Source organism: Prionailurus bengalensis, chromosome B2 (assembly GCF_016509475.1).
Source record: "Prionailurus bengalensis isolate Pbe53 chromosome B2, Fcat_Pben_1.1_paternal_pri, whole genome shotgun sequence".
Classification (NCBI taxonomy): domain Eukaryota; kingdom Metazoa; phylum Chordata; class Mammalia; order Carnivora; family Felidae; genus Prionailurus; species Prionailurus bengalensis.
In genome coordinates this window covers 11,828,655-11,856,639 of record NC_057349.1, presented here as the reverse complement: position 1 = coordinate 11,856,639, position 27,985 = coordinate 11,828,655, and the positions used below count along the sequence as shown (strand labels likewise).

At 43.0% G+C, this 27,985-nt stretch overlaps 1 protein-coding gene across 4 annotated transcripts in view; it reads left to right on the top strand.

The window, feature by feature from the left end:
• CAP2 (cyclase associated actin cytoskeleton regulatory protein 2) overlaps positions 1 to 27,985 on the top strand; it is a 154,910-nt gene that overhangs the window by 96,411 nt on the left and 30,514 nt on the right. For all 4 annotated transcript variants that reach the window (XM_043590757.1, XM_043590758.1, XM_043590755.1 and 1 more), the window contains 3 exons: positions 18,907 to 19,050; positions 19,352 to 19,437; positions 22,632 to 22,737. In XM_043590757.1, the coding sequence (XP_043446692.1) occupies positions 18,907 to 19,050; positions 19,352 to 19,437; positions 22,632 to 22,737 (336 nt within the window). The remainder of the gene's footprint in view (positions 1 to 18,906; positions 19,051 to 19,351; positions 19,438 to 22,631; positions 22,738 to 27,985) is intronic.

Sequence of the window (27,985 nt, the reverse complement as noted above, 5' to 3'; positions counted from 1 at the left end):
TGCTTGGTAGTCCTTGTGCGCCATGTTCTTACGGTTGCCTTTGGCTTGAAAGATGATTTGCTGGGGACGGAGGGTGCCGTCTCCATCTGCTCATGGAACCCAGCAGCTTCCTTGACTTTATCAGCAGGAGGCAGCAGCAGTTTTAATAGCGTCCTCTAGACAGGGAGCCTTAGAGTCATCCTCTGTGTCTCCGTCTGCTGTCACTTCTCATTTTTACCTCATTCATCAACTCAGCACTCAATTATTGAGTGCCTACTGTGTGCTGGGTCCTCAAGAGGCAGCAGAATAGAAACAGAAGGCATTCTTGTCCTACATGCCTCTCAGATCCGGCCCCTTCTCATGGTCACCCTAGCCACTGCCTTCATCAGTCCCTCATCAATGCCTTAGAAACACCTCCTACTGGCCTTGCTGCCTCTGCTTTGGTGCTGGCCCCACCCCCGTGCCTTCCTCTAAGTCTCTCCTCCCCACCAGGCTGGTTATTCTCAGTCTCTGGTTGGGGCACTGCTCTGCCTAAAACCCTCCCAGGAGTTCTCTCTAAAATCCGCATTGCTCAGCACCACACGTGGGGCTCCCCAGGTACAGATCCTTGTCTGGCTTGGCAGCCTCATCACCCACAACTCCCCGCAGGATTTGCGTTCCATGCCTTCCAGGAAAATTTATTGTTTCCTGCACACTGTGACTTTTTATGCCTCTGTGTCTTTGTTTTTTATAGGAGTGTGTGTATTTTTACCTGCTGTTCTCCCAGCTTAGAACTCTGCACATTTCTTCTCAGTTTTAAAGAACAAGCAAATGGGCACCTGGGTGGTTCTGTCGGTTGAGCGTCGACTCTTGGTTTCAACTCAGGTCATGATCTCACAGTTCATGGGATCGAGCCCCACGTTGGGCTCTTATGCTGACAGCACAGAGACTACTCAGGATTCTCTCTCTCTCTCTCTCTCTCTCTCTCTCTGCCCCTACCCAGCTCGTGCTCTCATGCTCTCTCTCTCTCTCTCTCTCTCTCTCTCTCAAAATAAATAAACATTAAAAAAAAAAAAAGCAAAGCTGGCCCCTCTGGATTGTCCCACCTGACCCCACCCACCTCAGACCAGCTCCTCCCCAGTTCCTTCATGGACCACATCTCACCGTGCTGTAGCTGTGCATTCGTGTGACCTTCTTACTCTTTTGGTAACAGCATGGTGGTGGGAATGTGGTCATTGAGGCAATTAATAGTAATTGTTCAATGAATTTCATTCCCTTTTTTATTTTATTTTTTATTTAAATTCAAGTTAGTTAACATACTGTGTAGTCTTGGCTTCAGGAGTAGAACCCAGTGATTCATGTCTTACATATGACACCCAGTACTCATCCTGAAAAGTGCCCTCCTAAATACCCATCACCCATTTAACCCATCTGCCACCCACCCCTCCCTTCCAGCAACCCTCAGTTTGTTCTCTGTATTTAAGAGTCTCTTATGGTTTGCCTCCCATTTCCCATTCCCCTTTTTTAAAAAAATCATTTATAATACAGGCCAACTTCAGAGATAAATTAGTAAGTGTGCCCAAACCTCAGTTTTGTCTGCTGAAACAATGGGATAATAATACTTAATTTCAAAGTCATTAGCAAGAATCAGCATCTATCAAGGTAGACACGGAAGTATCAGTCACTCGGAGGCATCTCACTAGGTAATAGTTTGTGTTAGTCATTGGACTTTGCTCTCTGAGTTGTCATAGTTGGTCTCAAAGTATACCTTCCAGAAGCGTAAGGAGGAAGGGCGTTAATGAATATGGAACACCTGTTGCTTCACATCTGTTCTATGAGGTGAATGTTATTCTCTTGGTCAGTAAGAGGCAGAGTTAAGACTAAAATCCGAGGGGCGCCTGGGTGGCTCAGTCGGTTAAGCATCCGACTTCGGCTCATGTCATGATCTCGTGGTCTGTGGGTTCGAGCCCCGCATCAAGCTCTGTGCTGACGGCTCAGAGCCTGGAGCCTGTTTCAGATTCTGTGTCTCCCTCTTTCTCTGACTCTCCCCTGTTCATGCTCTCTGTCTCAAAAATAAATTAAAATGTTAAAAAAAAAAAAAAGACTAAAATCCGAGACTGACTCTGGTGCCTGCAGTGCGTGGCAACTCCATTGTGCTGCCCTTCATATCCAACAGGTCCGTAGCAAACAGAACGTTCTCCCACTAGAGGCTGCCATGGGTCTTGCCTGTGGCACACTCTTGCTAACGGGAAAACGCTTGTACCAGCAAGTCTAGGAAGGATACGAGTTCCAAAATTTACAAAACTGATGGCCACAAGAGAAGTTGTCTTTAAACAAAATCAGTGATACGGTGACGACTAATCAGTGGCGACTGCAACAGCGAGGTCTCAGAGTCCAGCATGGTGTCAACACATGAGAGGTGATACAATTCCACCCGGCATTGACCTTGGGCAGCCTCTCCCAAAGACTGTTCCTCAGTGCTCCAGTCATTGTCACGGTGCTTCAGCCTATGTCGTATCTAGGAGTACACGAGTAAGTGGCCTGGGAGTCTCAGAAGAGAAGACCTGAGTTTCTACCTCATCCAGGACGGCCTGCGCTGAAAGCTCGTCCTTGTGACTACAAATTGCGGGCTGTCGGTTCTCTTACCAGTGATGTTTCACTGAGCAATACATTTTGTTTGGCTATCAATGACATACTGTTTATTCATACATACAGTCAGTAAAATCTTTGAATAATGGTGAAAATAACACCAGGTCCCATCTTTAGGTCTCTGTGATGTGTATGTGTCAGACATTATACACACGTTATCTTACTTGGTCACAGATGAGTATTACTCCTTTCCTAGAAGGATTCTGGGGCTCAGAGAGGGGAAGTTAGCCCCAACGGGTGTGAAAGGTGTGGTTTAAACCAGGATGTGCCCCGCTCCAAAGCCAATGCTTTCTTCGTTATGCCTAAGAACATAAGCTTTGAGAAGCAGACATATCTGAATTCAAATCCCAGTTCTGTCCAGATGACCTTGAGCATATCACTAAGTATTTATTGAATTTATCCCCTCATTTGTAAAACAGGAATAATAATGCTAATTTTTCCAAGGTTTTTTGGTGTTTAATTAAGATACAGAATGCAGGGGCGCCTGGGTGGCGCAGTCGGTTAAGCGTCCGACTTCAACCAGGTCACGATCTCGCAGTCCGTGAGTTCGAGCCCCGCGTCAGGCTGATGGCTCGGAGCCTGGAGCCTGTTTCCGATTCTGTGTCTCCCTCTCTCTCTGCCCCTCCCCCGTTCATGCTCTGTCTCTCTCTGTCCCAAAAATAAATAAACGTTAAAATAAATAAATAAATAAATAAAAAATAAAAAATAAAAAAATAAAAAAAAGATATAGAATGCAAAGTATAGTACCTGACTGATAGTAGGCAATTCATGTCCTCCCTACCCCAAAACTGATCCCCATATGAGGCTCACGACTGAAGGTCTTATACAGACTTGTGTGGGGTTCCTAACATGGCCTGATGATGAGGAACAAATCCCATTGACTGCCCAGGTCACTTCCTCTTGGCCTCAGCCTATCTCTCTGTGTTCTGGAAGGAGCATCTAATGTGCCAGAAGGAAGGAAAGAGTTTGACCTTTCAGCCTTTCATTTGCAGGCATTGTATTTTGTACTTAGCAACGCAAGTGTGTGATGTTGGAAAGGTACATCTCAGCACTTCAGAGAAATTTCCTAAAACCAACCATGGGAAACAGTTGTATATTTTCCCTGCCTGTAAATTTACCAAATTTTTATGATGTTGCCCAGTGGTAGGGTACATGTATTCACATTTTAATTTTGTATTTTGGGGTCACCAAAAAAAAAAATCTCTGAGTGTATTTAATTTAGTAAAGTAACGCTATGCACTGGAAGTCAGAAGGACCCAGAGCTGACAAAATGTACCTACAAGAAAAAAAATCAAGATTGGTAACACAGAGGTGGTCAAGCAGGTACTAGAAAGTGTACCTGGCACATTTTATTCTGTAATGCTAATCAGCAGCAAGCATATTATCCTGTATTGTATGCCAAGGTCAAGACTATCTGAAATTGAAAATGAACTCTAGCTTTATGAGTGGCTGAATCCAGGTTAGCCAGTTCTGGGGTGGGAGGGGGAGGCAACTTTTATTCCTTTCCAATTCCTATTTTCTCCTCATTGAAATTCCATATTCCACTCTGATCAGCTGCTAGCATGTGACAGGATTGGCTAGAATAAACAGAATTCACCAAATAGTCAAATATTTCAGTCAGCCAGACCTTCTTCCCTAAGCCTTTTTACATTAATAAAACTCCCCAGCAGCCACATCCCTTTTTATTGCTCTACTTTTTTTCAACGTAAGATGTATTTATCATGTATATTATTTGCTGTCCGTTCACCACTTACAAACCCAGTAGAGGAAGTCTCTCTTTTTCTCACTAATATATTCCAAATACCTAGAATTAAACCTGGCATATCGTAGGTGCTCTATAAATATTTTAACAAATAATAGGAACAAGAAAGCTTGATGAGATCAAGGTGGATACTATGCAAGGAAAAGCTTATGAAGGAAAACAGAGGAAGAAAACATAGAAGAAAATACCTGATCGTTGTGTTCACTTACGAATAAAACAACACGTGTATCAAAGAGGATAAACTATTGCCATAGTAAGTAAATAAGTTTATTTCTAGTATCCAGATCACGTCTCACTTCTCAGAAGGTTCATTTTTATTTATTACTTCAACATTAATGTGTTTACTTATTCATTTACCTGTTACGTGACAAGCACTGTATTTAGCATAAAAAATGCAAGCAAGGGGGCGCCTGGCCGGCTCACTAGGTAGAGTGTGCCACTCTTGATCTTGGGATTGTGAGTTTGAGCCCCATGTTGGGTGTAGAGATTACCTGAAAGTAAAACCTTTAAAAAAAAAGAGAGAGAGAGAGAGAAAGCAAGCAAGCAAGCAAGCAGCAAGCTAGATCACCCACAGACACGCATACGACATGATTGGGTCTACCCCAGATCAACCATATTAAACAGTATGCCTCCATCCATTACTCTGATTAGTTAAAATATGGCACAGATGAAGTTAAGTCCAAAGGTTTGAGCTCTCTGTGGGCCAGCTAATTTCAGGATAGAATGAGTAACTGACCTGGGAAATTAACAAAAAAATTTTACCGCCAACCCCAGGATGTACCCATTATCCAGGCGACTTGTCTCGCAGACATTTGCTGCTGGCCAGAGCGGATGACAAACCATCACCAGGAGAGAAACGGCACCGAGCTCACCTCCTGCTGATTGTGGGCCAAAGGCACCATCCTTGTGTATGAGGAGCAACACATGATACACTGTGTTGCACTGAATTGAGACGGGAGAACGTGCTCCCGAGCATGGAAACCAGAAAGGAATCAAGCTTAGAAGCAAGGAGGGGGGTTAAGGACATCGGGAGCCGCTTTGCAGACAATCTTAGTGAAGTGTGGCCCTTGGGAAGGCAAGGTTAAGGGTAGACTAAAGAGTGTGTCAACTCTGAACTCCTGGCCTTCCTCCTAAAATCTGTTCCTTCTTCAACTTCTGCTTCTCAGGTGACCACAACTCCATCCTAACTGCTCAGGTCAAAAACCAAGGAGTTATTCTTAACTCCTCCTGCGCTCAGATAGCCCACGTCCAGTCCAGAATCTCCTCACAGCCTCCGCTACGGTCACGCTGGCCCCAGCTGCTTCTGTCTCTCATCCAAATTCTCGCAAAGTCTCAAATACGATCTCCCTGCTTCCCCCTTCCCCCAGTCTATTCTCAGCGCAGCGGCCAGAATGATTCTTATAAAAGAAAATCACCTCATGTCATTCCTGTGCTGAAAACTCTGTGGCGATTTCTGTTTCATTCAGGATAAGAGCCAGAGTCCTGTCCACAGCCCATGTGATTCGCTCCCCTGCTCCCCACCATTTCCTCTTCCACCTCTTCCTCCAACTCATTCCAGCTCCGCTGGTCTTGCTGGCTGACCCTTGAACCCTGGAGACACATTCCAGCCTCAAGACCCCTGTGATGGTTTTTTCCTCTTGAAGAGCTCTTTCTGCTTCCCCCAGACAGCCCCACGGCCAATACCCTCCTCCAAGTATTTATTCAAATGTCACCTCCCTCATGAGACCTCTGTTTTAGATTGCAACCCATCCCCACATGTATTTCTGATCCCCCTCCCTCGACTCCACCTTTTTTTCCAGTGGCTTTTAACACCTAACATACTATGTAATTTAGTTATTTATTATTCTTTGTTCTTATTGATACCCGGCCCCAATCATCCTTAATCAGAAATCTGCTCCCCGCAGAGTGTACTCTGTCTCCTGTTGTCATGGGTAACTTTATACGTCAGCCTCACTAAGCCATTGGGGTGCCCAGATATTTGGTCAAACGTTATTCTAGCTGTTTCTGTGAGGATGTTTTTGGATGAGATTAACACTTAAATCAGTAGGTTGGATAAATAAAGCACCCTAATGTGGGTGGGCCCCATCTGATGAGAAGAAGGCTCAAATAGAACAAAAAGCCTGACCCTCCCCTGGGTAAGGGAGAATTCCTCCTGTCTGACTGCCTTCAAACTGGGACATCAGCTTTTTTTCTGCTTTTGGACTCAAACTTAACACCAGTTCTTCCTGTGTCTCAAGCCTGCCGGCCTTCAGACTGGAGCTCTGGGTCTCTGGCTTGCCAGCTCACCCTGCAGATCTTGGGACTTGCCCACCTCCAAACCCGTATGAGCCAATTCCTTCCCCACCTCGCTTGAACAAAAGAGGGCAGGGACGTAAGAGTCGCTGTATCGTTTGCTGCCGCAAACTGTCTGTATTGGGGTGCCCTACCCCAGCACCTCTGACCGGCCCTGGCACATAGATGGCCCTTGGCATATATTTGTTGGATAAATGAAGAAACAAACAGGTAACAAGATGACTCTCTTTAGAGGCATAATGAATACAATCATCTCCATTTTACTACATAGTCAAGAGCAGTAGGCCTTATGTCTAATAACTAAGTCAAAGATCAAAGATGGTCTTCCTGCACATACCTCATAGAAAGTCGCTCTGGATGTATATCACGTTTTGTGCTAGCTTCACACACCCTGTTAGCCGCACTTCCCCTTAGAAGTCAGTGTGAAACACCAGGCACAGGAATCTATAAGCACAGAGAAGACTGAGCCCATGAGATCTACAACATAAGGAAACCTTAAATCAGGAAACTTCTCTGCAGCTGGAAGCAGCCAGAAATCCCTCTTGGATACCAAGAAGCATCCCATGGCCATGGGGCAGCCCAGGGAGAAGAGACAGCTCAAGACCTGGAAGGACCAAAGGCAAATGTCATTAGCCATCAGTTTGCTCTGCAGAAGGAAAAGAATGCTGTGTTTTCTAGGGAGTCTGCCTTTCCACCCAGGGTTCAACCTGCAAGGGGAAAAAAAAAAAAAAGACAACAAAGACGCTAAGGAGAAGGGAGAGGAAAGACTGGAGCTGCAAATCGTGGGTGTGATTAGAAGTGGGCACCAGGTGGGTCAGAGAAGGACTGGCAGAGGGGATGACAGTAGAAGACAGAATCTCAGTGCAGAGGGGGGCGGGCTGTGCCAACAGCCCTCCCGGTGTGGGTGTGGGTGTGGGTGTTGTAGAGACTTCTTTACCTCCATTAAATGCCCTTGGAAGTATCTCAGTGGTAATGAGCAAGACCAAGTGGAGAGGAGGGAAATGATGGATACCCAATGAGCAGCCCTACAGACTTCTGGGAGTTCCTGCAGCTGCCCTCACGGACTCCCTGGAACAGCATTTCCCACGCTCTGTCCCACAGAGTATCAGTTCCCTAGAAAACCAGGGGTGGGGAAGAGAAAAGGTTCTGTGGGCAAAAACAAAAAACTGTAGAAGCATCAGGTTAAACAAAGTTATATAGGTTTCTTTCGTACTTCTCTAGCAGTATTCTGAGGTGAATCATGACTCACCAAAAGGGGGATACCAAACTCCGTTGACCAGGAAGCACTATTTGTGCTGAGCTGTTCACCAAACTGGATGCCCAGTGGGAAGCATTGTGCTTGATAAAATCGGACAGTGGAATCTCATGGAGATTGTGCTAACCTTAAAAGAAAAAGCAAGTTTCTAATTAAGGATTATTGGAGCTAAGCATTAGTAGCTTGAGACAGTAATGGTTCACCTACCATGTGACTTAAGACTCACAGGATAGTTGTTGAAGTTTTTCTTATCTCCTGAGTTTGGAAGGGAAACTATAGATTTGGGTCATCTCAGCAATATTCTGCATAAATGAATCTCAGGGAGATCTAGCCGTGCCTCTATCATGGGCCGCTTATTGAGGGGGAAGATAATAACCCGGTAAATCCAGTTGACTAGGCTGGGATTTTTCAAATGATACTTTGATAGTTTAAACTGAGATTTATCAAAAAAAAAAAAAAAATTAAAAAAAATAAACTGAGATTTATCAAAAAAATTAAAAAAAAATACTGAGATTTAGCAAAAATTAAAAAAGTAAACTGAGATTTATCCAAAAAATTTTAAAAAATAAACAGATTTATCAAAAAAATAAATAAATAAACTGAGATTTATCAAAAAAAATTTAAAAAAATAAACACATTTAGCAAAAATTTAAAAAAATAAACTGAGATTTATCAAAAAAAGTTTAAAAAATCAACTGAGATTTATCAAGAAAGTTAAAAAAATAAACAGATTTATCAAAAAAAATTTAAAAAAATAAACAGATTTATCCAAAAAAATTTAAAAAATAAACTGAGATTTATCAAAAAATTTTTAAAAATAAACTGAGATTTAGCAAAAATTAAAAAAAATAAACAGATTCATCAAAAAAATAAAAAAAAATAAACTGAGATTTATCAAAAAAAATAAAAATAATAAACACATTTAGCAAAAATTTAAAAAAATAAACTGAGATTTATCAAAAATTTTAAAAAATAAACTGAGATTTATCAAAAAAAATTTTTTAAATAAACTGAGATTTATCATTAGAAAGTAGACACAAGTGACTGTATGGTGCTTGGCATACAGTTAGTGCTCAACAAATGTTAATAGGAAAAAAAAGATTAATGGAAGTTCAGTTGTGTGTTTTTTGGTTTTTGGTTTTTGGTTTTTGCATTTGCAGAGAACTAATTTCTGATCATAGTATATTGTTGTAGATTTTGTAAAGCTGGTGAATCTGGACAGTTTTGGCAGTGTTCTCCAATTTATGCCCGTAGAGATTGTTAGTGAAGTCCCTGTGCGTTTGAGTAAAGCACAAAATGAGACCTGCTGTTCCCCTCTAATGTTCAGTATCTCATAAAGCAAAATTATAGATCGTTACAAAATTCATCACTCTTAGATGCCAGGTGATACCTCCCCAGATGGGGTCAGAGTTGATATCTTCTCAGCTGGACCCATAAAATAGGCTGAAAACATAACAAAGTGCAAGGTAAGATTCTTCTCGGCCACCCAGTCTCCTCTCTTGTGCTCTCTGTGGGTAACCGGGTTAAGTTGTTGATTTTCAACTTAATTTGTTAGCCTGCACACCCATGCGTGAATACAAAAGATGTGTTTTCTCTGTCTGGACTATTCTCTTTTTGTACTACCAGTGAAAGACTCTACCTATCAGAACAACTATAATGAAAACAATAAATCTCAACCTGAGGGAACAGTTAATGTTACAGGGTTTTTGTTGTTGTTGTTTCTATCTTCTGACTCCCATTGTTGCAGCAAGATTCAGGATATGAGGTGTTATAAGGACACAAATTGTTGTGGGTCATTGTGTAAACATTTTGATTTTCGTTGAACTTGACTTTTTATATCTCGTACCTACTCTTCTGAGACATGTCAAACATTGACAGCTTAGAGAAAATTGTGGTCCACATATCATGTCAGCAGAACTGTGTTCTTGTTTTGATGAATCAATTGTAGGTTTTGGTAGTACACAACAAAAACTAGAAATGATGAGAGATAAGGCTCATCCCTGTGAACAGTGGCAAAGACAAAAATATAAGTGGGGACTGACAAAGTGTCTACTGCTCAGTGTCAGTGGCTGTGAAATCCTAAATAAGGCTTTGAATGTTAAAACATATAACTTACAATGTGTCGGTAGCAACAGTGCAAATTATTATTTGTAGTATTATCTGAACAATTAAAACATTTATTTGGAGAAGGCTCTTTAGCCTGTGGTTTGCTGAATGCTTTTGCAGAAAAGATTTTACATTAAAAATGCCCAATTTGTGGGAATGTAAATTGGTGCAAACACTGAACAGGTCCCCCCAAAAATTAAAAATAGGGGCCCCTGGGTGGTTTCGTCAGTTAAGCATCCGACTTCGGCTCAGGTCATGATTTATCCGTCCATGAGTGCGAGCCCCTGCTCAGAGCCTGGAGCCTGCTTCCAATTCTGTGTCTCCCTCTCTCTCTCTCTCTCTGCCCCTCCCCTGGGCAGGCTCGCTCACTCTCTCTCTCTCTCAAAATAATAAACATTTTTTAAATGCGTGTGTGGGGAAAAAAATCAAAACTAGAATTATCATATGATCCAGTAATCTCATTACTGGATATTTTTCCAAAGGAAACAAAAACACTAACTTGAGGAGGTATCTGCACCCCGTGTCCATTGTGGCATTATTTACAATAGTCAAGACTTGGAAACAGCCTGAGTATCAATCAGGATGGATGGACGAACTGGGATACATATACAATGGAATATTATTCAGCCATAAACAAGAATGAAATCTTGTAATTTGCGACAACATGCATGGACCTTGAGGGCATATGCTAAGTGAAATAAATCAGAGAATGACAAATACCATATGATCTCACTTATAGGTGGAATCAAAAAAAAAAACCAAACTGATAGAACTGAAAACAAAAACCACCAAGCTCATAGATAGAGAGGACAGATTGGTCGTTGCCAGGGGTCAGGGGTGGAGAATGAGGTGGGCACAGTGGGTGAAGGGGATTAAACGGTACACACTTCCAGGTATAAAAGAAAGAAGCTGTGGGGGTGTAACATACAGCATGGTGACTAGAGTTAATAATACTGTACTGCATATTCGAATGTGGCTAAGAGAGTAAACCTTAAAACTTGGCACCAGGAGAAAACATACTTTGTAACTGCATATGGTGGTGGATATGAGCCAGACTAGTATGAAACCATTAATTATACACCTGAAACTAATATAATCGTATATGTCAACTATGCTTCAATTTTAAAACTGCCCGATTTGTAACTGCAAGCGCACGGTTCTACCTTTATGAGAAAAATGGAACAGGCTGACGTCGAGCTTCGGTGCCTTCCCTGAGGTTCTCTGTCCCAGGCTCCAGACGCTCGCATGTCCAACCATCCTTCAGCAAATGTCAGTAAAGGAACAGCATGGTGATGGTCCTGGGCCCCAGTATTCAGTGATGTTTCATATACATGCCTACCTATTAGTCTCTATGCTTTTATGCATGTCTGAAATGGTTTGTTTTTTAAAAATTACTGAAAGAAAAAGTGCTGATGAGTATAATGGGTTGTTGAAAGATTTGCATTAAAAATTTAAGTAGGAGCTCTCTCGCTCGGTCTCTCTCTCTCTCTCCCTGAATAAATAAATAAACTTTAAAAAATTAAGCAGGAGTTTTTGTGTTAGGAGCTTCTCTCTTGGGTATCAGGACAGTGCAACTCTCCAAAGCAATTCATTCCCCAAGGAGCCCAAGTCTCCATGGTTTTACTCTTTAAAAATTATTTTTAGGGGTGCCTGGGTGGCTCAGTCGGTTAAGCGTCTGACTCTCAATTTCAGCTCAGGTTGTGGTCTCACAGTTCATGAGATCGAGCCCCACATCTGGCTCCACACTGAGCGCGTGCAGGCTGCTTGGGAGTCTTTCTCTCCTTCTCCCTCTGCCCCTCCTTGCCCCCTCTCAAAAACAAAAAAAAAAAAGCAAGTAAAAAATTTTTTAAATGATTTTTAAGGAATATAAGCAAAAGCCGAGGATGCTTAAGTGTGTTTTTTAGGAGAGTTTAGCAAACGCTGAAATAAGATATGGAATGTAAATCCTTATGAACATAAAAAATATCTTCTATGAAAATCGTCACGATGCAAGATAATGACAACTACTACAATATCATGTATGTTTGGAGTGCTCAGTAAGTTTCGTTTATTTAGATTGACTTCTGTGACAGTTTTGCAATTGTTTTCAATTTCCAAGTTGTCTTAACTGTACCACTGTTTCTGAAAGTATTTCCATGAGGCATATTCTCAAACCTCCAAAATGTTCCTGGACAGTGGAAAATTTTTATGTAACAGGAACATTAAGGGAAACTAGCCTGGGGAAGTGTCTACAACTGCACCAAAGTGAGTGAACTCAAATTAATGTTTCTGATAAAAAATATTTGCTCCTAACTTAAAATGGTGAAAACAATTGCTTCCTTTATTAAAACGTGCCCAAATAACATATTTTTAGAAACAAATACTGTTCCCGATTTGGGTAACCTTTGCCTGAGAAAATGCTATAAGTATTCTTCAACTGAATAACTCATTCTGATAATTTCTGAAGATGGTTTCCTGAAACGACTTACCTCATGGTAAGGAAGAGGCTTAATCTTTTTTGATACATGTAAGTTTAATAGCACCCATTAAATTCTTTTCTACCACTGAAGGTACAAAACTGGTTAGTATGTTTTAAAACTTTTCCCCTAATAACAGAATAAATGGGTGTACAGATTAGAAAATTCAAAATATATGAAGGGGCACCTGGGTGGCTCAGTCGGTTAAGCATCCTACTTCGGTCAGGTCATGATCTCATGGTCTGTGAGTTCAAGCCCCACGTCGGGCTCTGTGCTGTGCTGAGTGCTCAGAGCCTGGAGCCTGTTTCAGATTCTGTGTCTCCCTGTCTCTCTGCGCCTCCCCTGTTCATGCTCTGTCTCTCTCTGTCTCAAAAATAAATAAACATTTAAAAAAAATTTTTTAAACAAAGAAAATTTAAAATATATGAATAAACCTACAAGATTGAATAAGAAAAATTTTAATGTTAACTCTTAGATGTGTATGTTTCCATATGTCTTTTGTGCTATAATTCATGCACATGTTCACATATGTACCTAAATGGAATCAATTGGTAAAACTTTGCACAAAAACACATTAGCCAAGGTAATAATGATTGATATTTGGTGGCATGCTTGGCTAAGCATTCCTATTTGATGTAAGTTTTCTTAGAATTTTAAATGTAAGTAGGATTCAGATATTTAAAATCAAATACTTTCTTTAATGCTGTTGAGCTTGTCTGCATTGTGATAGTAATGCTTTTGTAGTATTTACATTTAGAACATCCTTTCTACAATTACAGAATTCTCACAGTACTTGCCAAGAATATATTGATGGGATTTTATTTGTGTCCTTGCTTATTTTCATTGAAACTGCTGGAATCCCACTCTTAGGACCATTCTTTACAGTCTTAATGGCCATTATTTTTAAAGTAATTATTGTTCTTTTTCAAGAGAGCTCTAGTAAGTCTATGTGCCAGAAAAAAAAATAAAACATTTAAGTAGGGCTTTTTTTTCACGTGGCGGAATTAAGCATGTTTATTGTTCACCGACGTCTTCCCATCTGTTTTTTTCCCAGCGTTTCACAGAGAGTGTATGTTAATTTTATAACCAGAAAAAAACAAATTATTTAAAAAGGAGTAGCGATAGATTGATCCATTCTCTACCTGGTGAAGAGGACCCCATGAAAACCCTGGATTCCAGGAATAGGCTTATTTCCTTCCACTCAGTGACACATCTCTGAGGTCAAAGTCCAGGGAGTCTGTTCCATTTCTCACAAAATAGCGTGAGTGGAAATTTGGTTTTCCTTTTTGGGTAAAGTTTCTACAGAGCTTGCTGATAAAGCTCTTTAATTTTACTTTCTGCAAAACAATTATTTCTGGAACTAAGCTGAGATGAAGTTGATGATACTGGATCTCAATTCTTCAACTTCAAGGCAGAAACTAGGGTCATAAAGACACCGAGTCCTGAAATACTCTCCAAAGCACAGTCCCATCAAGCTGAGACAGTCCTGTAGAACATTTCCTGAAACTAACAGTCAGCTGATGTCTCTCTCTCCCCTCCATTTTGGTCATTTTCTCCTTCTGTTAAAGCCCACGGAAACTGGGGGAAGGGGAAGAGAAGATTTTCCAGTTAACCCTTCATTTGAACCTTGCAAAATGGTTTTCTTCCAAGGAAAGGTCTCTCAGAGTAATAGAAACCTGAGTTTAAAGAAAGTCATCTGGGGCACCTGGGTGGCTCAGTCTGTTGAGCGTCTGACTTTGGCTCAGGTCATGATCTCACGGTCCATGAATTCAAGCCCCGTGTCAGGCTCTGTGCTGACAGCCCAGAGCCTGGAGCCTGCTTCAGATTCTGTGTCTCCCGCTCTCTCTGCTCCTCCCCTGCTCATACTCTGTCTCTCAAAAATAAATAAAGATTTAAAAAAATTTTTTAAAGGAAGGAAGAGAGAGAGAAAGAAAAGGAAGGAAGGAGGGAGGGAGGGAGGAAGGAAGGAAGGAAGGAGGGAAGGAAGGAAGGAAGGAAGAAGGAAGGAAGGAAGTCATCTGAATGAGACCTGGGTACAACTGGCCAATCCCAAGTCAGCCTAAAGCTAGATGCGGTCTGAGGAGCCATCACCAATGCATCCATTGAAACAACCCAGGACACCTCCTAAATGTATCCCCTTCTACGAGTGGAAAGCCCTTTTGTAGTGTTCATTGACATGTGCCTTTCAGCCTGTATTTATTGAGTACGCCTAGTACCTGCTCAGTACTTAACAGGTGGAAATACTTGTAACTGAAAGCCTCTCTCCCATTTGCCTTTCATCTGACATCCCTCCACAGTCAGCCTTGATGGAAATCACACCATAACCCTAACGTTCTCTGTTTTTGATTCCAGCTGTGAACGTTCAGGATGAGCTGGAGAGTGTTAGCCTAGCTTGCAGTACAGGAGAAATCTGGCAACGAATAAAAGCTATAGTGTTTATTAAGGTTATGCAAATAGCTGTTTTACTTAGTTCTCTGAGCCGGTCTTTCTTCCTTCCTTCCTTTTCTTTTCTTTTCTTTTCTTTTCTTTTCTTTTCTTTTCTTTTCTTTTCTTTTCTTTTCTTTTCTTTTCTTTTTTTCTTTTCTTTTCTTTCTTTTTCTTTCCTTCTTTCCTTCTTTCTTTTTCTTTCTTTCTTTCTTTCTTTCTCTCTCTCTCTCTTTCTCCCTTCTTCCTTCCTTTCTTTCTTTCTTCCTCTCTCTCTCTCTCTCTCTCTCTCTCTGTCTTTCTTAATGAGGACAGTTCTTTGTGCAATTGCCAAACCAAGGCAAAAGGAAACTTTTCTCAATCTTTATGATGCTTTCATCAGATAACCAATGTATGATATCCTCCTGTCTCCTCAGACTTTAGAGTTTGTTCTTGGGAAGTTAGAGATAAATGAAGATGGCCTTAATAAATCTATCTAACATTGTAAATACAGTGTTTCTGGTTATTTTTCCCCTTGGGGCAATAGGCCAGATATCACCAACAATTCAGATATTCTGGCCTTTCTCAGAAATGTCACTGCATCAAGAATATTACAGCTTAGCAAATTGTTGCAGGAAATTAGGATGCTTTTTAGTAGTTTTGCCATAAGCAAAAATCAGCTGCCTTCTAGAAATACCTATAACACACCTTGGATCTGATGTAGGATTTGGACTAAAAAGAATCCCTTGAAGAGGGCAATGTTTCCCTTCTAAGGAGTGAAATTCCAGGGGTGCCTGACTGGCTCTGTCTGTAGAAGATGCGACTCTTGATTCTGAGGTTGTGAGTTCAAGCCCCACATCGTGGGTAGTATTTACTTAATTTAAAAAAGTTTTTTTTTTTTTAAATAAACAGTGAAATTCCAGGGAGAGCATTTAAACCTGACTTTTGGCTGCCATTAACAAACATGGAAGAGGCATGGAGTTTTGAGGCAAGGAGTATTTGGTGGGGGGTGACTGTTTTATTCAGAGGTTGATTTGGGAGTTGTTGTTGGGCGTTTGGAGGTGTTTGCTTCTCCTATAAAGCCATCACGCCCTTAGGTTATTTTCTACAGGTGCCAAAAGGAAGTACCACAGACTGGGGGGCTTAAACAACAGACATTTACTTTCTCACAGTTCTGGAGCCTGGAAGTCCTAAATCAAGGTGTCAAAAACAAAACAAAACAGGGGCGCCTGGGTGGTGCAGTCAGTTAAGCGTCCGACTTCAGCCAGGTCACGATCTTGCGGTCCGTGAGTTCGAGCCCCGCGTCGGGCTCTGGGCTGATGGCTCGGAGCCTGGAGCCTCTTTCCGATTCTGTGTCTCCCTCTCTCTCTGCCCCTCCCCCGTTCATGCTCTGTCTCTCTCTGTCCCAAAAATAAAATAAACGTTGAAAAAAAAATTTTAAAAACAAAACAAAACAAAAAGTATGCCTCTGTCCATTTGCATATCCCAACTAGGAAATCTCTCTTCTTGTGCTTGCATACAAGTGATAAGAGGGAACTGGGCGGTGAATGTGGGCAATTGGAGGCTTCCCTGGCAGAGACGCTGAGATCACGCCCTGCTTGCGGAGGACCCCGGTGCACCTGACTCTATACCGAGTACAGACAGCTTCCTCTCATTCACTCCTCCTAACAGTCCGGTCAAGTGGGTACCATTATCGACACTATTTTGCAGATGAGGTCATGGAATCATAGACACATTTGGTAGTCTGAGGAATGGCCTGGGGGTTAGTACACTGGGGAGCAAGGACTTGAACCCAGGTGGTCTCTTTCCAGATCTGGGCCCTTAATCTCTTCACAATACCTTCCCCTACTCTTGCTGGCAGGGAGGAAACTTGTGCGTGGAGAGCTAACTGTATTTTTCTGAGCACCGGATGCAGAAAGTTGTTTCAGGGCCTCCCAGAAGACCTGGGTTCTAGCCCCAGCTCTACTAACACTGGCTAGCTGATCTTGTCTCCTAATTATGTGAAATGGGAGAACTGGATTCCATCCACACTTCTTAAAATTTTAGACAGATTCATGCTGAGAAATACATTGTACACACGCATGTACACGCACAGGCACTGGGTAACTGAAACAAATGTTTGGGACGCACCCACCCACATGAAATACATGTGAATGCCCTCTGATACTTTTTCTTCTGTTTCAGTTACTTTTTAAAACACTGATCATAGCCTACTCAGACGGGTCTATCAGAACCTGAACTAGATGACCCAGTTTGGACTCCTGTAATCCTAAAATCCTATTAACCTAGGTGGATATTTATTTGGAGCCTCTCTTATCTTAAATGCACAGACACTTACTTGAAGCAAATGAGTATTACATATGCTAGAGGACATCCCTTTTACTTCCTCACCGAGCTAATTACATAAGAGTAAATCTTGAAATGAAATGAAATGAAATGAAATGAAATGAAATGAAAGAAAGCTTGAAGTGCTGTATGTCCTGTAGTCTACAGGCTGTAGGTATTATCTCTGAATTACAGATGAGGAGACCAAAGCTCAGATTAAGTCATTTGCTCAAGGCCGCATCGGTAGTAAGTGGCAGAGCTGAGATTCGAACCAGTGTCAGCTCTTAACATACATTTCTTGTAGGGAAGGGTATATAAAAGGGTCAAGAAGGAGAAGTGAGGTCTGGAAGCTGCTGCGGCCGACTGTGGCTTCTTCCCCAACGGTCTGCCGTCCCTGACAGGAACAACTGCCCTTTGGGGTGCTAAGCCATCACTGTAGCAGTGATTAAAATCTGCCCCTGGGGAGCATTTCCAACCCCCTCCCCCCACATCCCTACCCCAGACCACCTCCAGACCAGTGAAATCACAGTCTTTCAGGGTGGGACCCAGCCCTCTGTTTTTCAAAGCTCCGGGATCATTTCAATGTGTGGCCAAGGTTGAGAACCTTTGCTCTGAAGTCTCAGTAAAAGAAATGAAAGAGCTTTAGGGGCCTTTCCATTTAACATTTCTGCAAACACCGTTTAGTAAAATACTGCCGGGAGTACACGCTGTTTCTAGTTCTTTGGAACACATAAAAAAAAAAAAAAAAAAAAAAAAAAAAAGAACCAAACAGGTAATCTTGTATCTACTTCAAAACCAAAGAGAAGAGACTGCTCCAGGGGTGGGTGGGGAGGGAGTACAGGTCCCTGTGTCTGTGATACTTCATAACCGGCTCACATAATTTTGAAAGTCGTTTTCTGCATGACTAGAGAAGTCAGTTGTTGAATTAATCACAAGTGAGAGTAACCAGTAGTTGTTGGCCAGGTTCACGAGGCACAACGTAGAAAGCCAAACCAGACTAAGGTAACCGTAAATATTGTAAGATAACACATTTTTTTTAAAAAGAGCCACCGTGGAAGATCTCCACTTTTTCACGTGGATTATGGTAACTGGTAAAACCAAGACCCTCCCTCGCATCTCTTCCCACAGGAGCAAGAAGATACCTTTTTACTAATGTCTCCCCCCACCCCAGATTTTATTTTCATCTTTTTTTTTTTTATTTCAGCTCAGTGCAGAGCCCAACATGGGGCTCGATCCCACAATCCTGGGATCATGACCTGAGCCAAAACCAAGAGTCAGATGCTCCACCGACTGAGCCACCCAAGCGCCCCCATCACCCACCCTGATTTTAGACCTGTGGTATTCCAGCGTGTGTGGCCTATACGTTCCATTTCGAAATTAAACTGACCACACTCAATTTCCTTGTTCATGCTGCACTCTCTAAAACAGGCGCTGTATCATATGCTGGGTTTCTTCCATGTCTCAGGAGACGGCATTCATAATGTTAAAAATATGTACAATTTTCACACTTCAAAGAATGAAAACATAGTATTACGGTTACAACAGCCCTCCGTTCTAGTCTGAAAGCCCCTGACCAATGACAAGTACTCCTGCTGAGGCCAGCCTGGAGACCTGAACTTCTGCCCTGCTCTTTAGTAACAATGTTCAATGTTTGCTAGGAGTCCTGCTCTTTAGTAACAATGTTCAATGTTTGCTTGCAGAATGATGTCGCTGCGCTTCTGAAACCAATCTCAGAAAAGATCCAGGAAATCCAAACCTTCAGAGAGAGAAACCGGGGGAGTAAAATGTTTAATCATCTCTCGGCCGTCAGCGAAAGCATCCCTGCCCTTGGGTGGATAGCTGTGGTGAGTCTGGCCCCTGCACCTGTCATTTTTTGGAGCGTTTAGGAGAACTTTGGGCTACCTTCGGGCTCCTTCCTGTCCGTTACACCCCAGGAGATTCCTCTCGGGGTGAACGCACCAGCTCTCTCTTACCCTGTTTGCAGTTCGGTGCTTTGTGCTCGGAGATGTGGAAATGTCTCACTTATCCTTACAGAACAAAATGTTTGTCTCCGACTTTCCATGGCTTTTCTTCATCCTTAAGACATTTTCTTTCTTATCCTGTTTTTTTTTCCTCTATGCTGGGGTGACGGTCCTGTTCGCCCAGTCCCCCAAACCCGGTCCTTATGTCAAGGAGATGAATGAGGCTGCCACCTTTTACACTAACAGAGTCTTAAAGGACTACAAACACAGGTACGTCCCTTCTTTTACCGATCAAATTTTCAGGTGCTCGCTTGTTAAACATCTGTCCCCAAACTTAATGTAGTGCGTTCCTGATTCCTTTCAAAGGCTAGCTTACGGTAAATGTTAAGGGAAGAGCCCATCTTTGCGGCTAAAGCAAAGTGGAAAGTGAGGCCAGTTATCCAGATAATGGATGTGCTTTGGAAAATCTGCCGCAGTTCTCTCGTGATGATAAACTCCCCACTTGAATACGTGCCATTCCATACGTGTCCCCACGGCGGCCAGAGGGCTCTGTGATGGTTCGCGGTGGACCCGTCCTATAAGGGCACGGCTCTTTCACACTGCCCCAAACAGGGCTGGTGGGCAAGCAGAGAGAAGAAAGGAGGAATCGGGAAATGAAGTGTGAGTGAGGAACAGGAGTGAGCTGAGACAGTGAACCAGGCCCCTGAGAGGGCGAACCAGCGAGGGCGTGGAGACGAAATACAACTGGGGCGGGTGGAGAGACATCTCTAAGAAGGGCAGTACAGATGAGCCCCAACCAAGGAGCTTTGCCTGCAGATCCAGCTTCAATGGACATCGCATTCCACAGCACAAATAATAGGTCCTGGAGGCACTTAACACTGGGTTTGGAATTGAAAATGGGCTGAATGGCGACAAGCCACAGTGTCTCCGCTGCAGGAAGGGTTATGAGAGTCCTTCCCCTCCGATAATGTCATGGCCGGCCCTGTCAACAGCTGGCTGTATGTGATGGGGCTGATGTCTAGTCATTCACGGAAGGAATGAGGCAAAAACAAGAGCAAGAGACATCCACCCCCTGGGCGCTGGGCTGGAGAGCGGCTCCCCCTCTGAGCCCTCAGGCGGCAGAAGTGGAAGTGCTTATGGGTCAGCAAATCGAGGGGCTCCCGCACCTCACCGGCCGGCCCAGACTGTTCAGTGGGAAGGAAACGTGAGGACCAGGCCATTGACCAATACTGAGTCTGTTTCAGGTTATTTTCAGTTTTCAGAAGCATTGAGGAGATACGAAAAAATATTTATAAAATATACGGAAAATATAATCACAACACAAAAGATAGTCCTATATCCACCACTCAGTGTAGGAGATACGTACTGGGAAGCCCGGGTGGCTCAGTCTGTTAAGTGTCTGACTTCAGGTCACGGTCTCACAGTCCATGAGTTCGAGCCCTGCGTTGGCCTCTGTGCTGACAGCATGGAGTCTCCTTCAGATCCTCTGTCCCCTCTCTTTCTGCCCCTCCCCCCCCCAAAATAAATAAACATTTAAATAAATATGTACCGAGGGGTGCCTGAGTGGCTCAGTCGGTTAAGCATCTAACTCTTGATTTCCGCTCAGGTCACGATCTCACGATTCGGGAGACTGAGCCACACGTGGGGCTCTTGCACTGACTGCACAGAGCCTACTTGGGATTCTTACTTTCTCCCTGCCCCTCTCCCGCGGACACTCTCTTCCCCTCTCAAAATAAATAAACAAACTTAAAAAAAAAAAAGAAATACGTCCTGATATTTTTTACCGCAAAAACCAGACACACTCGCCAATTCTACTCCAAGGTGTATCTCTAAAAGAAATAAAACATGTTCACACAGAAGCTTGTGCACAAATGTTTGTAGCAACATTGTTTATAATAGCCCCAAAGTGGAAACAACCCAAATGTTCATCGACTACTGAACAGATAAATAAAATGTGTATGCACATACGATGGTATGTTGTTCAGCCGTTAAAGCAACGAAGCGTTGACAGAAGAGCAACATGGATGAAGCTTGAAAACAGGCTAAGTGAAAGAAGTCAGACACACAGAAAACCCCACATATTGTACGATTCCACTTCTGTGACATGCCAGAATGGGCAAATCCGTACAGAAAGATAGTAGCTTAGGAATTGTCCAGGGCTGGGGAAGTTTGGGGGAAATGTGCAGTAACGGCTGACGGGTATGGGATTTCTTTCTGAGGTGATGTAATGTAAAGTTGACCGTGGTGATGATTGCATGGCTGCTGACCTAAACCATTGGATTATACACTTTAAATGGGTGAACTGAGGGGCAACTGGGTGGCTCAGTCGGTGAACTGTCCGACTTCGGCTCAGGTCATGATCTCACGTTTTGTGAGTTCGAGCCCCACGTCCGGCTCTGTGCTGACAGCTTGGAGCCTGGAGCCTGCTTCCAATCCTGTGTCTCCCTCTCTCTCTCTGCCCCTCCCTCTGCCTGTGCTCTGTCTCTCTCTCTCTCTCTCTCTCTCTCTCTCTCTCAAAAATAAATACACGTTAAAAAAATGTTTTTAGGGGCGCCTGGGTGGCGCAGTCGGTTAAGCGTCCGACTTCAGCCAGGTCATGATCTCGCGGTCCGTGAGTTCGAGCCCCGCGTCGGGCTCTGGGCTGATGGCTCGGAGCCTGGAGCCTGTTTCCAATTCTGTGTCTCCCTCTGTCTCTGCCCCACCCCCGTTCATGCTCTGTCTCTCTCTGTCCCAAAAGTGGATAAACGTTGAAAAAAAAAATTAAAAAAAAAATGTTTTTAAATCAATGGATGGATTGTATGGGACGTGAGTTGTATGTCAACAAAGCTCTTCTATCAAAACAAAACAACACAGAGCAGCCACAGTGCCGTGCTCCCCTCATACAGTTTGCTCGCTCTGTCTTGGAAACGGGGGTCTGGTTGAGCGGTTGTGCCCAATGCTACAAACCCCACGTTGTGTTAGGGACTGGGTGTTACCTGTTTGTGGAAAATCGTCTCCTTGCAACAGCATCCTCCTTACCACTCCCTTGGCCAGATAAATCAACCAAATTATTAGAAAGCCAAAGGACTTTTTTTTTCTTCCAATACCCTTCTCCTCTCCGAAACACATTGTTCTCATTCTGCACCAGAAGCAGGTACAGAAAGAGATGGTCTCTTCCGTGGTCACCTTCTAGTTAGAGGTCACGTGAGGGCGCACGGCCCAAATTGCTGGATCTGCTCCCCGGGGTCCCCTTGGCCCCTCACCTGGAGCTCAGGGAGGGCACTCGGCTCCCCTCAGGCGAGACCTGGGCCACCAGCCTTTCAGGGTCCTTTCCGGAAATTGGTTCACAGTGACTGACCCAGAAAGACAACTGGTCCAGGGTCCTCCTGAGCCTTAGTTACTGGATTACCACGTTCCTGTTAGTGTTTTTAAAATTTTATCTTAGATCCTAACTCTACTCTCTTCCACCCTCTTTTATAACAAAGCGATTTACGCCATGTGGATTGGGTGAAGTCCTATTTGAACATTTGGAGTGCTCTGCAAGCATACATCAAGGAACACCATACCACCGGCCTGACTTGGAGCAAAACTGTAAGTACCAAGCCGTCTGCCCCCTGGAGAAAAAAAGGCCATAACGGTGTTCATTCCTGGTAGCCTAGGATCCTTACACTTTAGAATTTTCCTCAAGAAAAGCGTAAGATAAATAGATACGTAGAAACTCTTTATGAAAGTGTCATTTGTCATGAGAAAATCTGGAGACTACCTACCTGACACGCAGAAAGGAAATGGTTGAGTTGGTCATGGTGAGAACCCAATGAAACCTCTACAGCCATTCAAAAGAACATATATGAGGGGCTCCTGGGTGGCTCAGTCGGTTAAGCATCCGACTTCGGCTCAGGTCACCATCTCAGGGTTTGTGAGTTCAAGCCCCTCATCGGGCTCTGTGCTAACAGTGTGGAGCCTGGAGCCTGCTTTAGATTCTGTGTCTCCCTCTCTCTCTCTGCCCCTCCCCTCTTCTCTCTGTCTCTGTCTCTCTCTCTCTCTCTCTCTCTCTCAAAAATAAATAAATAAACATCAAAAAAATAATAACATATATGATGCCTACATGGGAAATGATTTACCAGCCCAACGTGCTAAAGTGCAAAGGTTTTGCATACTAAGATGGCATATGTAAAGAAACTGTGTGATAAAACATTAAAGGAAATAGGTTTGAAAATAGTTACAATTTTAAGAAGATCGAATGATTAAGAAAATGTCCTTTTAAATGTTTTAAATGTCTTTTTTTGATGTTTAAAATTTTTTTTGAATGACATTTTTGAACACTGAGGCAATCCTAGCGCCTCAAGCGTTATCTTAGCCCTAGGACAAAATCCCAGCCTGTGAGAGGTTGGCCTGACCTTTGCCCTGTCTTCAGCGTGGTCTCTCCTCTCTCCCCGCATCTCGCTGCTTCCCAGCACTCCCAAACTGCTGGTGGGATCCTCAGCACATGCAGTGCTTAGGCCAAACCAAATCAAATTGTTGTTTCAAAGCTTGCAAATCTCATATGGTTTAGCCTTTTTGCAACGTCCCAAACAAACATACATCATGCTGTCTGACCTTCCCTGGGGGGAAGCACCTGTCTCTCTTCTCCAAGACTCAGCTCCAACATCACTTCTTTAAGAAACTTCCATTGATGTGCATCGGCTCTCCACCTGGGATGGGGATTTCTCCTCTCTGCCCCCTTTGTATTTCGAGTATAGCTCAGCTCATGCGACTGTCATTTGTACGTGTGTGTTGGGGTCTCTCCCACTCAGTTGGAAACTCATCTCTGTCTCCAGCCCCTAACACAGTACCTGACACGGAGTAAGTGCTCAGTAAATGGTTTGAACGAAATTGTGAGACGGGATTCTTAGAATCTTCCTTGCCCTTTTAAGTCTCTGCACTTGTCGTAGAAAGACTTCCTATGGAAACCCCCTTCTGTTAGAAATGAATGTTACCTTTAAGGGGTCACGGTGGATGATCTAACCAGAGTGAATCTGGAGAAAGTGAAGGGGCATATTTGTGAATTCTGTTCAGGGGTAGGAACCCCCCCCCCCCATTCTTCTGGTTGGCCATGCTCCAGCATCTACCTCTTGTCTTGAATGTTGATGTCAGTGAGGTAGGCTTAATAGCAACACAGAGTTTGCGACTTTCCAAGGGAGTGTGGGATTCCTGCCTTTGCTCCCTAACACTTGTAACAAACGTTAACATTGACCCCCAAAGGCGGACCCTTCCTTTTATTTTCTACTTTGCCTGTTTGCTCCACAAGCAGAAACGCACAGTTGTAAAGTGCAACTAATTGTTTCTTTTTCTTCTGCCCACGACATTATGATTTCTGAGAAGAGAGTTCACAGACACTCGAAGGGTTTTAACACAGAAAGGTGACCATGATGCAGGTGGGTGTTTGGGTAGATGGATTAGTGTTATTTTACGTACACTTCCAATGAGATGCTATTTTGTTATAGATCAGTTTGTTGTAAAGGAGACTGTCATGTATTTGCCATGGAGATAGGTCACCACTAGAGAACAGTAAACTAAACAGCAACAGTCCTTGGATGTCTTACATTTCATGGTAGATAAATGGAAAAGGAAAGAGAACCCATTTGTGGAAAATAATCATGTCAACAAACACCAGCTCATTAATTCTCTAATGGCGCCCATGGAAAAGGAATAGAAAATTCTCTTAAATGCTTTCAATACCTTTTACCTCTGAGTAATGGTGTTTTGAATATTTAAGATAAGAATCAAATATTAATTATAGAAAAATAAATGTAGCTATTTTCCTTTATTCTGGAGTGAATACTGTGTTTTCATTATTTTCATGAGAAATAAAAGCCTTGTAACAATGGCTTTCAAACTTTTAAAGGCAATTAGTGGTAAGAAATACAGTTTACACACACACACACACACACACACACACACACACCCTGTTCATAATACTAAAACATGTTTCGTGAAGCAGTTCTGTCTCTTACCACATGAAATGCATTCAAATATGTTTTCTATTTTATTTCATTTTTTATAAAATTCTGGCTGAGACCCACTAAGTTGATTTCATGACCCACTAATGGATCACAAAGTACATTTTTTAAAACATAAATGTTATATTTATACAAATGTGTATATATGTTATATAAAATATAATCCTGGGGCACCTGGGTGACTCAGTTAGGCATCTGACTTCAGGTCACGATCTCGTGGTTCGTGGGTTTGAGCCCCACATCAGGCTCTGTGCTGACAGCTCAGAGCCTGGAGCCTGCTTCAGATTCTGTGTCTCCCATTCTCTCTGCTCTTCCCCTGCTCATGCTCTCTCAAAAATGAATAATCGTGTATATAATCTTTGGAGCAGATACTGGGCAGTGTAGATTGCCATAATAATAATGGCTGTTATTTACTGAGCATGTTATGCTATGAGAAAATTCTATTTAAAATGGCAGTTATTACAAAGCAGAGCAGCTACTTCACTTCTTTAATGGTAAAGTGTTGGCCAGATATTAAAAGTGAGGAATGATTATGGTAAGAAAGTGTTAGTTCAGAGATAACATCATCAATGCATAATCTTTTAGCAAGCTTTAAGACATATGAAGTATATTTCCTAATATTTTTGTCCTCTTCTTCTAAAGTTTGGGATAAAAATACATACATTACCAACTGTGTTATAAAAACCATAGTTTTAAATTTTAAACCTAAATGACTAAAATCTATTTAAAAGATTCCAAAACACAGGGGCACCTGGGCGGCCCAGTCGGTGAAGCATCATCCAACTCTTGATTTTGGCTCACGGTTCGTGAGATTGAGCCCCAGGTGGGGCTTTGTGCTGGCAGCGAGGAGCCTGCTTGGGATTTTTCTCTCTCCCTCTCTTTCCCCTCTCTCCCCTGCTCGCACGCTCGCGCGCTCTCTCTCTCTCTGTCAAAATAAATAAATAAACATTTTAATTAAAGATTAAACATCTTTAAAAAGATTTCAAAGCATAATCCACAGCCTAAATCAAACTAATTTCTCTTCACTTAACGATGATGTGTCAACGTAGCAGCAAAATGAACAATGAGCGATTGTAGCCAGAATCACAGCATTCTTACGAGGACTGTTAGAATGATCTGATTAAATGGCCTTTGGGAAGAAAAAATAAATAGGAATAATTTCGTTTATTTGCCCACTGATCACAATCGTGCAAACAGTTCGTATTTATAAGATGTTAAGGATCCAAGAGCAGGCAGGAAGATGAGGTGTTCATGTTCACTGATATCACAACATTCAGAAGGTTTAGGAAACGCATTCCTTTTTATTTTTTTTTTTAATGTTTTATTTATTTTTGAGACAGAAAGAGACAGAGCATGAACGGGGGAGGGGCAGAGAGAGAGGGAGACACAGAATCGGAAGCAGGCTCCAGGCTCTGAGCCATCAGCCCAGAGCCTGACGCGGGGCTCGAACTCCCGGACCGCGAGATCGTGACCTGGCTGAAGTCGGACGCTCAACCGACTGCGCCACCCAGGCGCCCCAACGCATTCCTTTTTAATGGACATAGTCAAAACGCTGATGGTGATTTAACATCTCAAGTATTTTGAGTCACCGTGGTTTTTTTTTTCTCTCTGTTTTCAAATTGGATTTTGAGATTAGAGCCCCATGGGAGTTTCAGGGACCAGCATCGAGCTAGCTGCCCAGGGCCCTGAGCTTCCAAGAACGCACTGCCCTAAGAAGGGATCTCTCCCCCTGAGTTGACAGTTGGAACTGGATTTGCCAGCTCCTACCTCCTGACATTGGCCTTCAGACCACAGCTGTGCCGGGCAACTGTGGCTCCCGTCAGTTGTCAGGGTGGAATGTAAAACTTTGAGGCTGGTTATTCTTCGGGACAGTGATTGCAGGGTGAGGGTCTATGCACAGGTGTGCGGGCGCCGGTGGGGACCATGAGCTTGGAGGAAGACGCAGCTGTGGAGTGATCCACGTAGGATTTCTGGTGACGTTTACTGTGGTAAATGGAACCTTCTCATTTCTGTATGCTTTTCTTCAACGTGACCGTGGTCCAGAAGGACTGTATGCCAGAAACAACTTGTAGTTTTCCATTTAATTATTGGCAACTCTTTTACATATTAATTTGCACGGTTTCCTCTGCACTGGGTTTCAAACGCGCTGTGCTGGATAAATCAGCTTTTTGGCAGGAACCCAGCAGGGACACTGTTATTTATCATCCCTTGCTGTCAGTCGGGTTTGTGATATTTGTCGGCAGTTCCTGCAGATGAGATAATAAGCATTGAACGGCTAAGGCCGCATCTTTGCACTGAAAATTACCGAAATAACTGATTTTTTTTTCTTTTTTTTCTTTTTTTTTTTAAATTTTTTTTTTAACGTTTATTTTTATTTTTGAGACAGAGACGGAGCATGAACGGGGGAGGGGCAGAGAGAGAGGGAGACACAGAATCGGAAGCAGTCTCCAGGCTCCGAGCCATCAGCCCAGAGCCTGACACGGGGCTCGAACTCACGGACTGTGAGATCGTGACCTGAGCTGAAGTCGTACGCTTAACCGACTGAGCCACCCAGGCGCCCCTGATTTTTTTTTTTTTCTATGCATTGGCCAGATCAACATTCAGGCTGTTGTTCCGTTCTGTGTGGATCTGGCCAGAAAAAGGTCACGAAAAGAATTCCATGAACGGGATAAAATGTGGTTGTTTTCTTCACTTTCTGGGTTAAACTTGCTGACATCTTCCTGTCCTTTTTCATGTCTTTCTTGAATTCCTTTAGCGTTGGGAACACCTAGGGTATAATTAGGTGTGGAAAGGATAAAACTCCACATACGCGAACGTGAAGCAAGTCTTATGTGATGGTG